Source organism: Herpailurus yagouaroundi, unplaced genomic scaffold, assembly GCF_014898765.1.
Source record: "Herpailurus yagouaroundi ecotype Mexico unplaced genomic scaffold, PumYag 182, whole genome shotgun sequence".
Classification (NCBI taxonomy): domain Eukaryota; kingdom Metazoa; phylum Chordata; class Mammalia; order Carnivora; family Felidae; genus Herpailurus; species Herpailurus yagouaroundi.
Window position 1 is genome coordinate 38,055,100 of NW_024412413.1, and position 13,523 is coordinate 38,068,622.

A 13,523-nucleotide genomic window follows, 5' to 3' on the forward strand; every position below is an offset into this window, starting at 1 on the left:
AGTGGTCAATTTACTCAATTTACCCTGAACAAGTATTACCCCTTCAATTTCTCTATATAAAAAGTGGGAGTAATTCTTTTCTCATAGTTTGTTACCAGAATTACTTGAAAAAAAAAAAAGTGACAAGCTTGTGGAAGGTACTCAATGAATGTGAAATCGTTACATTACATTGAATATTTTTCACATAAAAAATGGTTTTCTTTCTTTTCCCAAGTGGATACAACTTATGCTTTGAATCTCTGACTAACCACAAAACACAAAAGTCATGAGTCATAAAGTCACTATTTCTTTGGTTATAAATACTTTAGTTCTAACGTTTAACCTATGCTGTCTGTAAGCCATTGGCTTACAGACAACAAGAAACTTCTATACTGAAATTTCATGAGGCATCAAAGCTCAACTCATTCTTATAGTTGGATATAAAAATGGTACTGAAATTCTGAAAGGGAAATGTATTTAACATCTCCCATAAACATTAGCCCCTAAAAATGGCTCAACACAAAGCATTTTTTCTGATAAAAGGAATAGGGATGACAGAACTGTTCAAAGTGAGGATATCACTAAAGCTGGGTTCACCTTCCATGCCTGGAAAAGTCACCGACTTCACAGAATGTCTATTTCTGCTCTAAAAAAAAATCTTAAGTGTCTTTTTATAAATACATCTGCTAGACTAAACCGAATGATCTCCATTTCCTTAACTAATCATTGTCCTGAAAAGAAAATGCATGTTATTTTAACATGGTACTTTAGAGAAGCAAGGACAAATCTCTGTATTTTATAATTTACATGCAAATAGGAACTCTATGTAGGAACCATATTCTGTCACCCAAAGATGGGTCCTCATGAATCTATGAAGCTAAATTGTGTGACCTTATGCAAATAAAATAACTTCTGTTCTTCATTTTCCTTGTCTGGAAAATGAATGTGTAAGTCTAAATTGAGTCACCTCGTCCGGCTTCTCTGAAATCTCAGCACACTACTAGGTGAGACTTAGTTCAGTCTGTTTACTGGCAAGAGCTTGCATTAATGCTTCATTGTGACCTTATGAAGCATGTGGTATTATTATTCCCATTTAGAAATAAGGAAATTGAATTTTTGGAAAGTTAGGTGAATTGTTGCAAAAGTTATACAACTAGAAAGTAGAGCCCAAGGGGAATTTCTGAACTATTATAACCACTACCAACAATCTCAAAACAAATATTTAAAATATATTGTATCTCATTTTCACATACCACTGGCATGAATGAAATGATTTTTCTATTTGGAATCTTTGGGCTTTATCTTTAACCAACGAGGTTCAGAAGATTTGTCATCACTCCTAAATTAAAAGGTAGCATATATATAATGGAAAGAACTACAGCTTTTGTGAGAAAAACAAGCAAAGACATAAACAAAAAAATAAAACATGATGGTGGGCATTGTCTACAGCACTTAACTAGCCATGTTACCTCAGCAAAGTTATTCAGTCTCTCTGGGCACCAGCTAACTCATCTTTAAAATGGTAATGATACCTCTAAATTAAATATACTTCATCATTAAATGAAATGATGTATGCAAAGTACTCCATACCTAGCAAATATTCCATACATATTAATTTCACAGTCATATTCTTAATGTGCCTTATAAATATTATTTTCTTGGTTATGACAGTCATGTAGGACATGTCCTTGGAAGTTAACAATCTTATTTTTTATCAAATTGACTAATAACAATATTAAGGCATTTCTTTTCAGTACAAAGTATTCATTCAATCAAATGCTTTTAAGTACCTACTATGCATTTTGGTTCGCATTAGACACAGAACAAATACCAAATGTATTAACCTTACATATTTCAAATGATCAGAATCATTTCTCACCATTGTATCCCGGAACACTTTTTCCTGCTTGTCCTGGAGGAGGGGTTTTAGAATTACCTAATCCGATGCATGAGGCTGTAATTGGGGATCCAGTCTCTGGAGAAATAAATATTATGTATCATTTAATATTTCAACTTGAAATCATGATGTTTCCTCAGTGTATGCATTTCTCCCTGCCCCCCACCCCACCGTTTCTCAACAAATTTAACTGCATGAGGAATAGATAGTGTAAGTGTATTATTTAAAAATGAAAAAAAATATATTGGCAATCTATACCACATCAACATTTTTAAAACTTAAGGATACAAACTGAGAATAACATATATTGTAATGCTTCTTCTAAAGAAAAGAAAGGCCTCTCTAATGTCCTTAGTTATGAATCAAAAGGCATGAAAAATGGAGAATTACGTGACTGAGAATTAAAAAAAATTTTTTAACATTTATTCATTTTTGAGAGACAGAGAGAGAGACAGAGTGTGAGTCAGGGAGGGGCAGAGAGAGAGGGAGACACAGAATCTGAAGCAGACTCCAGGCTCTGAGCTGTCAGCACAGAACCCAACAGCACCGGGCTCGAACTCACGAACCGTGAGATCATGACCTGAGCTGAAGTCAGACACGTAACTGACTGAGCCACCCAGGCTCCCCATGACTGAGAATTTTACAACACACGTTAAACACTAAAAGATCCCTAGTAAAGATGCCTTCACTTAATTCACCTAGCTATTTTACCATGGTAAATAACAGCTACTTGTGAAATATTTTCTGTTATTTATGGATTAATCTCTAAAATTAGTAATCCAAAAATTTTGGGGAATATATGAACAATACCAACTCGAATTTTTCAAGAACTACCCCTGCTTACAGACCTTGCATCTGAACTTGAACTTAACAATGCTTTGTCAAACTGCTCTCAGCCTGCTGTTCCTGAACTTCCTAAAGTCTGGCAGCCAGGCGTATAAGAAGGAAGGAAGAAAGGAACGGAGGGAGGAAGGACATTACTGTATGCTGATGATTTCATCAAGAGCAGACACTTAGCCACCGTTAACCTGCATCAATTAACAAAAATGATAGATTAGTTTTCTCTATCTCAAGTTGCTAACCGAATAACAGCAGCTATTATATGATATCCGTAAGTTCTGAAAATGATTATTTTTATGGACAAATGCATTTGTTATTATTGGTAAACACAAGTTTGGGGTTAAGAGCTCTTTTAAATATGAGGCATGTGTGTTGGAGGAGCTGGATAAGAGTATTGACAGTGAAAAGTTCTGGAACTACTGGCTTAATATTATACACAGAAACATACACGTACATATCCCCAAAGGATTAATTGTCAAACCAATTGGGTCCAGGGGAATCCAAAATATTAAAAAACATCTATCTTCCTAAGGACTCAGAATGTATTCTTTCCACTATGGTTTCTATCATAATTTTTCATACATTTATATCACTTTAGCATGGTGGGAGGAATTTATTACTGTTCTTTACTTTCCAGAGTAGCTCAGTTTATTATTCACATTTTATGGATGGTGGCTCAGCTGGCATCAATAACAGAAGATGGACCCTCCAACATTAAAACACAGTTCCTAAGTCACAGTCCAGTGCTTAAGATGCTAAGCCATATGGTCACTGCTGAGGAGAAGCAGCAAGTAACCAGAGCAGACGTTTCTGATGTTTAACAAAAAATTCTCAAGTACTTTCATACTATGAAAAAAAAAAAAAAACAACAGGCATTTTATGCAATGGCATTCCATCAGTCATGCAATACCCCTGTCCTTTCTTCCTACGGTGCACATGAAGCAGGGAAGGAAGCCCCCTTTTTGGAAAGGTTAGCAACATTTTCCCCTCTGCCTCTTTAAAAATGTCTCAGTACTGACCTCAGCTGTCCTCCAAAACTGAGACAAGAACAGTGTGATGACAAGAAGCAACCCTGTCGAGTGAGGTGCTTAAAGGAAGGTATACAGACAGAGCGAGGTGACAACAGGGGCAGAAGCTACTAGGACGCATGAGGAAGGGAGAGGTCCCCTTTATGGAGCCTCTGTTCCCTCTCCCACCCCAAGGCGGGGGAGGGGGAAAGCAGCTGCTAAAGTACATCTTCTCTGTTAAAAGTGTGTCTCATCAAGTTTAGTTTATCACTAGAGGCACTCCAATCATTCCAAGTTCAAACTCTCTACATTTCTAAACTCCATGAAGCCTCTTAGCAACTTGTCAAGAGATGGCCTCAGAACCTACAAATGAACCTTCCAATGACTTCAGGACCTGCTGTCTCAGAGAAGCAAACAGAAACCACAACAACAAAGCTCTAACTGCACTCTGCTTCATCTCGTCTCCATGCGGACTCTCATGAAAGATGCCGGCCCTCTGCCCTTCTTATACCACAGGGAGAGAGGGGATGGGGGCTAGAGGAAGCGAGAATAAAACCTAGTCTTAAAGAAAGACACAAGAACAAGTTAGTGAAGCACGGTCAGTATGTCCTGCCTAAGTAAGTTGACACTATGCATACTTCCTGAGATTCTTAAGCATCTTTGTATAGTGACTACATATTTATAATCTTTTCAAACTTCCGCTGTTTTGTTATAACCAATGACTGTTAAGTTAAATGAACAGCCTGTTCTATAAGATTACTTTGACTCACGTTTAAGGGCAATGAAAAGGATTATCCATTCAGGTACTTAAAGTAGATACTGTAGGTTTATACTTGGAACATTAGTAATTTGAGTGCCTTGTTGATTTTATTTGGATATTCATTTGGGGGTTTGGGAAAAGAACTGTTGGTAGTGACATGTAAAAGATACATTCAGGGGCGCCTGGGTGGCGCAGTCGGTTAAGCGTCCGACTTCAGCCAGGTCACGATCTCGCGGTCCGTGAGTTCGATTCCCGCGTCAGGCTCTGGGCTGATGGCTCAGAGCCTGGAGCCTGTTTCCGATTCTGTGTCTCCCTCTCTCTCTGCCCCTCCCCCGTTCATGCTCTGTCTCTCTCTGTCCCAAAAATAAATAAACGTTGGAAAAAAAAAAAAAAAGATACATTCAGATGAAATGACAGTTTCCAGGATTCTCCACACAGGGAGCCATAGTTAGGACCAAAGTGGGATAAGAAAGACCATAATGGTCGCTATAGAAACTTTGGTTGTCTCTCTGTATATCTCTGAACGTCCTGAGACCCAAAGAATGTACTGATCCACCTGCATGGCAAGCACACTCGTGTGCTCACACGTTCATGCACACAGACTGTGTCGCCACCCTGGCTCTCAGGCTTGTCCAGGTGCAAAGTAGGCTTCTGGTTGGGGAAAGCCCTCAGGCACACTGCCGCCCTGACCCAAACTTCTAAGGACTCCCAAAGCCCCATTGCGAAGATGTTCTTAAAACATCTGCTTCACACTGCCCAGGCTATAATTAACTGGCTAGCAGTTATCTAAGAAGACAGGAAATCCGAACGTCACACTGAGACCGAGAAATGGCTGCATTTAAACCAACCAGAACATTCTTTTGAGGGAAAGAATTGGATGCTTCATTTGGAGAAATCTTTCCAAAGATACCTAATCTTAGAAAGAGACACCCAGGAAGAAGGTGGCAGGGAGGTGAAGGCTGTGAAGAAGACATTAGATTGGTACATTTATATTCATACTGCATTAATAGCTAATGCAGACACTTCACTTTTTTTTTTTTTTTTTTTTAGTATCTTTACTGCCTCTCCACCTTATTGCATTGGTGAGCTATTACTTGGAGGATTTTTCCCTAAAACCTCTAACACTAAAGAAAAATAATGAGAACATATGTTTTTTTAAATATGAATTATGCTGTGTTATGCTAAATGTTTTTTGTTTATGTTATTGCATTTAATCCAACTACACAGGGAGATAGAAAGAAAAGGGATATTCTTTTTACAAATGAAAAATACTAAGGACTGACCTAGAAAATTGAAACCATTTTTCCTGGTTGCATAGTTCTTACAGAAAAGGATCAGAGTGAAATAGAAAAGCATACCACTTGTGAGGTTCTTAAGTAGAATATGAAGGGCTGAAGAGAAATCACCTGGACTGTGTCTCAGAGGAAGAAAAATCCTTGCGATAGACAGTGAGCCCAGTCTCTCAGATTTGCAAATGGAAGTAATGGTGGGACACAGCACTTATTAGCAAATATTTATTGAGCAGCTACTATGTGCTAGGTGCTGTCATCAGAACTGGGGCTAGAACAATGAACGAAAGTGACCATGATTCCTACTGTCGTGGAGCTCACATTCTAGCCAGAAAGACAAACAATAAAAACACACATAAAACATATGACATGTTAAGGAGTCATAAGCACTAAGAAAATTTTTGAAAGCATAGATGGGGTGTGTGATGTGATGGGGAAGAATCGCGATTTTAGATTGGGTGGGTAGAAAAGACTTCTCTGAGAAGGTAACATTTAAGTGAAGGCTTGAAACGAGTGAGGACCTGTGTCACATGACATCTAAGGACAAAGAATCCAGGAGGAAGGAACCACAAGGGCAAAGGTCCTGAGGTAAGCTTATTTGTAGAGTGTTTGAGGAATGGTTAGTCAGCTAGTGTTACTGAAGCAGAATAAAGGAGGAAAGTGTTAACAGGGAATAAGCTCAGATAGGTAGTGAGGAGACAGATCACTTGAAAGTTCTTTGAAGTCCTTGTAAGACCTCAAGCTTCAGTTCTGAGTGATGCTGAATGCTAATGAGGGCTTTTGAACAGAAAGTAATGAATCGCAACAATGCAAATAAAATTTATGTAAATATCTGCACAACATTCAGTTCTATGGCCAAGTTTATTTTATTTGGGGTTTTGAGAGAGCTGTATGTGAGAAAATGCATGGACAGACAGATGTTGCATTAGAATGGTTGGTTCAGACACAGAGATTTCTGTGTCTTCCCGAACACTCAGGAACCAATTCACATGAAAATGCCCTAGACTAGTTGAAAGGCGAGGGTCCAGTCAGGTGATGCAGGGAAGACAACTGCCCACATCAACCAAAATAATCACTTTTGTTATATAAGTGTTAGTGTGTATATAGATCAGCACAACATTTCTGAAAGGCACTTTGGCAACTATAAAAACCCTTAAAAATGTACCTACTCTTTAACCCAGTGGTTCCACGTTAAGGAATATATACAAGGAAATGTTTGTAGACGTTCACAAATATTAAGCATCAAGGATATTTATCACAGTATTGTTTATATTGATGTTTAGAAGACTGTCCACAGAGATCAGTCCATATTAAGAATCAATGCAAAGCTACTCAAACATCATAGAATAATGTCTGATAGGAAATAATTTTTACAAAGTATTGTTTAGAAAAATCTGTAAAACAGAATGCATAATATGATTCTTTTACGTAAGTAATATGCACTGAGCAAAAATATATATCTTGGCAAGATACACATTAAAATATTGACAAGTTATTTCTGAATGGTGAGCGAAGGGGAAATTCTGTTGATCAATTCAGAAGGCTGTATCCACAACTTTGAAATGTACTCACTATGGAGAGTAGATTGGCTGCAATTTGTTGGATCCTCATCTTATTGAAAGGTGGGACCTATGTCCTCTCGATTTGAGTCTCAGCTACTTTTTGATGGCTCTAATAGAAAAGAGTAGAAGTGACTCTTTGTTTCCAGGCACAGGCCTTAAGAATTTTAGATCATTATCTCTGGAACCTCTGAGCTGCCATGTAAAATGGCCCATTATTCTGAATCCTGCAGGCTAAAAATGCCACTTGCAAGCATTCCCATCAAAAGTCTTGACTGACTCCAACCTTGTGGCCATTCCCAGGCATGAGAGTGAAGCCATCTTGGACCCACCAGACCAGCCTATTCACCACTAAATACTGTCTGAGTTGTCTCAATCAAGAATACATGGAGTGTGGGGCCCCTGGTTGGCTCAGTCAGTTAAGCATCCATCCTTGGTTTCAGCTCAGGTCAAGTTATGATCTCATTGTCTGTAGGTTTGAGCCCTGCATTGGGCTCTGTGCAGGCAGTGTGGAGCCTGCGTAAGATTCTCTTCCCTTCCCCCAATCGTGTGCAGTTGCCCTCTCTCTCTCACAAAATAAGTAAATAAACTTTATTTTTTTTTTAAAAAAAGAGTACATGCAGTGTAAAACCTCTAGTTGATTGCTGCCCATACTCCTCATCCATAAAACCATAATATATGGTTGTTATTTTAAGCTACTAGGTTTTGGAGTAGCTTGGTTTTGTTTGTTTGTTTGTTAATACAGCAATGGACACTTGGAACACTGGCCACTAAAAATATTATAAAATCTTCCCAAAAAGAATCAGCGCAATTCTCAAAAAGAATTGTGCACATAATTATATGAAAACACTCTCTTCAAATCAGGTTCTTCCTGAGTGCTTGAGAATCATTTGAATCAGCAGAACCAAACACAGTCTAGTCCCTGACATTTTATGTTCAGGAATTGTTTGCTGACTAGTAAATACATATTTCTTCCATGGGTTTAGGCTCCAGTTCCCATTATTAAGGTCAGGGTTCTTAAAAAAATAAATAGCAGATCACAGAATAATGCAATCCCAAAATGAAATGGGGAGCGGGAGAAATAGAGGACTCAGAAGAGAAAAAGCTGTATGTTATCATTATAATTCTGTTCCAACATTTTCTTATCCCAAGAATGATATTAAAAGGTCAGGCCTCCAATACATATTTATGGAATTCTCTCTGAAAGGCATTTCTTTTAATGGGAAGGCAGTGTTAAGGGTGGAAAGACATGCCAAACAGAAATAGCAGCATGTTCAAAGGTTGAGAAGTTAGACCATCAAGGGACTGACTGCAAGACATTCAGCAGAGCAAAGCTCAGGGGTGTAGGGTGGACAAGAGAAACAACAAGAGACAAAGTCAGAGAGATGAGCAGAGGCAGATCAAAAAGTGCCTTCTGTGCCAGGGTAAGAAATTTAGATGTCATTCCAGGAAAAATGGGAGGCAGAGCGGGTTTTAGCAGAAGTGATTTGCTCAGAATTGCATTTTACAAAAATCTCTTCAGTTGCAAACTGGAGCACTAAACTGGGGATCCCAATCCAGAGCAGAAGTCACTTAGATGTTGGTGGTTTGATGAGGGGTGAGCTGTGGAAGATGAGATCAAATCTGAGTTACACTCAGAATCAAAGGGTCTTGGTGGTTGTTTGAGTGTGGAGAAAGCGCAAGAGGGAGAGGTCCAGACAACCCCAGGGTTTTGGCTCATAAATGAAAGGCAATGCAGAAAGAAGAGTAGATGTGAGTGAGGGTTAAGAGGAAGAACACAGTAGCAGGTTCACAAAGCCCATCTCTGTCAATAAGAGCTCCCGCTGCATCTGAAAATCTTCCATTCTGTACACACTGTGGTTCTAGAAGCACTACATTTAAGCAATATGGATTTAGAAGTTGGTGGCCCATGCAGAGAGCTGAAGTCCTGGAAATCAATCAATTCAGCAGCCTGGTACCGCTGAGTCATATTAATCACAGCATCATGATGGGCATAAAAGCAATTTGTAAAGAAACCATTCTCTCCAATTCTGAATCTATGCAGTGTGCTATAAATAACTTGAATGGTGGCGGCAGAGGGGAAGCAGAACAGTGAGATGTACACCGGTGAAAGAAAATCAATTGAATCTTTGTGTTCACGAGATGGTACGATTACAGTTTAAAATACTTAATTCAAAGCAGCCTAACTTTTTGTACTGGAAGCAGACCATTAATTTGAGTTGTGGTCTTATCCTTCTCCCTTACCAGCCCCTTATTGCCTCTAACTGTGGAGAAACTCATAAATTACCTGCAGTTAAGTTAGATAAGAAACTCTGAATTAATGAAGGCATACGATAAGACCTAGGAAGGGAGGAGTGGACAAAACAGAGCAATGAGAGTTCCCGTTTTAATCTTAACCAGCAAGTTGACTCCGGGAAATTAAACTCTCTATGATTACTTTTTCTCGTGTACAAATTGAACTCTTACGTTCCAAGTTTTCTTGAGTCTGGATTATCTACAGGCCAGGAGGCGAAAGATGGCCTTTAGATTCATGAAAGGTGATTCAAAGAAAGGGAAGGAAAAAGGAAAATATTTATTGAGAGTTCCTGTAGGTCAGAAACTCTGCTGCATTGTTTGTACATATTTCACTTCACTTCAAGCTTCCTACAAGCCCGTGAGATAAAGTGCCCGCAGAAGATCAAGGCCTTGCCTATAGCTGCAGAGTGAGTGTTGCACCAGGATTGAAAGGCAGTCCTGTTAGGAGTCAGCATCACTTTTCACTACCTACATTGCTTTTCCAAGGAGAACAGTCACCTTCGGTTCCTGAAATTAGAACTGACAGTACATGAGGAATTGGAAACTATTTTGGGGGAGTGAGGGTCAATGGGTCCACGATGAAAGGGTTTATAAGCAACAGGGGGAAAATCAAATTTCCAGACAGTAAGGTTTGTCAAGGAAGGGTTTAGGAACTCTTTTTTCTTGAAGAGATCAACAAAACCATAACATATTTTTGCCTTTCAAGAGTGGATTAAATGTGATTCTTGCCCAAGGTAGGAGGATTGGAATGGATGACATTTCAAAGGCCAAACCAACTTTATATCATTCGTTGATTTTACAGTGTTTAATCTCTTGTGAAAACATGACCACTAATACAATAATGAGTACAAATATTCTAAAAAGCAATTATACATATCCAAACTACTTCACGTAATCATATTTGAAAAAAAAAAAAGAAATGATGTTTTTTCTACATGATCATAATATAAAGATGACAACGTCTGATTCGAAGGGTGGTATTTAACTTGGAAGATTCATTTTCAGATGGATTAACAATTTGTAAACAGTTATTCGCTTTCAGAAAGAAAAGCCTTGTGAAGCCTGCCTTACATTTGACAAGAGATTATTCCTTCCACAAATCAAATTCATGTAGCTTACCCCTAAGCCCCTGCTTCTCAAATTATCAGTAAAAATTACCTACCTTAAACTAATGAAGATTGCTCTAAATGAAAAAAAAAAACCCTGTTGCCAGGCAACAAAGATGGCATCAGGACTTTCTTCTCTCTCACCAGATGGATAGTGTCAGCATCGCTAGCTGAACATTGCTGAGAAGCCACTGAATCCATAAAACTGTTTTTTCCCCGATCACAACTTCTCATGCTAAACTATGTAAAAATTCTTCCCCATGAATGAAAAAAAGAGATGAATTTATTTTTGACTGTGACATTGAAAAAAAAAGTGCAGCAGACAGTAGTAATCCATTCACATAACTAAAGACTCTGCATTCTACTATTTGAAAGTAGCATACGGTATATCCTGGACAGCCCCATTCATGGGGCAAAGGCATTGTCAGTCTAGTGCAGTTCAACCCAGTGAACTGGGTTCCACAGTGTGTATTTCAAGAGTTTAGTGCAATCCTTTGTCTTTGAAAACACAGGCCTGTACTTTAATGAAGCCATAGCACCTGAATTTGATGGACTCAGACATGAAGCAAAACCCAAAAGCACGGAATAACAAAGAGTCCAAAAGTGAACCTAGGAAGGCAGCATTTGGTTGTACACAGGTATGTCACTCTGAGATCTGCAGCCATGGGAGGTTTTCCTAGTAGCTCTTGGCACCCAAACTATAGAAAATATGTTTTAAATAAAGATAGAAGCTTCAAGGTAAATCACCAAGAAGATGCTTTCCTCACTGTCATCTCAGCCATGTAGGGCCTCTTATGCCTGAGTCCTAGAAAAGCATTTTGCGATAAAATATACAGGATTTTATGTGAGGCACAAGTACATTTAAGTTAGAAGAAAGTCATAAATTTTTCACACAGTTGTACATTTATTTTAAAAAAGGCAGAAATAGGGGAGCCTGGGTGGTTCAGTAGGTTGAGCATCAGACTTTGGCTCAGATCATGATCTCGCAGTTCGTGAGTCCCAGCCCTGCAATGGACTCTGTGCTGTCAGCACGGAGCCAGCTTCAGATCCTCTGTCCCCCTCTCTCTGCTCCTCCCCTGCTTACACTCTTACTTTCAAACAGTAAATAAAACATTTTAAAAGGCAGAAATAACAAGAGTCATAAAGTTTCCAACGTTGAATTCCAAAGATGAAGAAAAGTCCCTACTGTAGAGTAAATTTAGGGCTCCAGACTGACGGATTGGAATCTCTCAGCAAAAAGTGTACCAACTTACTTATAAAAGCAGAATGCCTGAGAAAGCAGGGGTAATACGGGAGAGGATGACCCAAAACAGCAAGTGGCTTCAACTTTGATACCCTACCTATGAAATCCTCAAATGTTGGCTGTTTCACAATTAGTCTACCTAGAAGGAATGAGACAGTACTACATTTGAAATGTACCATTTTCCACAGAGGTCTCTGCTTAGGAGAATTGTTACTAAACTGTAATTACTTATTCCATTTTGTACTTTTGATTTTTGTAAAGAAAATGTATTGCTGTCTTTAAAAAAAATACTTGGGCTGGGGTACCTGGGTGGCTCAGTCGGTTGAGCGTCCGACTTCGGCTCAGGTCATGATCTCACGGTTCGTGGGTTCGAGCCCCGCATCAGGCTCTGTGCTGACCACTTACCCAGCGTAGAGCCTGCTTTGGATTCTGTGTCTCCTCTCTCTGCCCCTCCCCCACTCACACTTTGTCTCACTCTGTTTCTCAAAAAAATAAATATAAAAAAAATTTTTTTTAAATACCTGGGCTAAAGGATCTTGTCGAGATAAACCTAAGACTAGGGACTGAATTGGGTCACCCTAACTAATTTTTGTGGTTAAAACTGTGGTTGAGTTGTCTGTTCTTAGGAAGTATATCCTACTACACTGTGCTAAAAAAAGGATTATTGTGTCAAGTGGCCTTGACATATCTTAATAAGGTAGTATGGGGGGGGTGTGCTTTTAAGATCAATGATTTTGATTTAAGAACTGGCATGATAGAAGTTTGCTGAAGGCTTTGAATCCACTTTAACAAAATCCAAAATTATCAGATTCCTTCTCAAAGGAGGAAGATTTAGTCTATGTATAGAACATAGTGACTTCAGAACTGGCAACTGCAATTAAAACTGCAGCAGTTCAATCAAACAGAGAGAGAAATACTGTGATTACTCTGAGACCTAAGAACTCAGCAAAGATGGCTCAAGGCAGATAAAGTAAGATCAATAACTTAATTGTCACCAATGTCTCAATCTGTTAGGTGGCTACTGTTTTCTCATTGAAATCCCTCCTCAGGGTTTCTCAAATACTATGAAGAATCTTATTCCCTCATTAAAGTGATAGAAACAAAACAAGTAAACAAACAACAAAATCACCCAGTGCCGCTCAAGTTGGTAGCTATTACATCATCACTACTTCATCACTACTTGGGTACTTGAAATACTTTCAGTGTAAGCTCTGTATCTTCTGATGGGAATCACACAGACAATATTGTGACAGCAGATAGAAAGGATCACGGATTCCTTTCATCTCAACCCTTTACCTACCAAGGTGTTCTTTATTACAGCCTTTGTGGAACTTGGGTATTCTAACCTCACAGTCGTTGTCTTTAATTAACTGACTGGTGGCATGTGAAAAAATAGGGTTTCTACTTAACTAACATTAAAAAGTGGGATGCCAAGCTGTTTTGTTACAATCACTTCTAAACCAGTATCATGTCTTGCAGTAAATGGAAAGGAAAGGAAAGGAAAGGAAAGGAAAGGAAAGGAAAGGAAAGGAAAGGAAAGGAAAGGAA

The 13,523-nt window shown here is 38.8% G+C and overlaps 1 protein-coding gene across 1 annotated transcript in view; it reads right to left on the reverse strand.

The window, feature by feature from the left end:
* Positions 1-13,523, reverse strand: part of ACSS3 (acyl-CoA synthetase short chain family member 3) — a 154,805-nt gene that overhangs the window by 30,258 nt on the left and 111,024 nt on the right. The window contains exon 10 of the mRNA XM_040491334.1: positions 1,859-1,954. Coding sequence (XP_040347268.1) covers positions 1,859-1,954 — 96 coding nt within the window. The remainder of the gene's footprint in view (positions 1-1,858; positions 1,955-13,523) is intronic.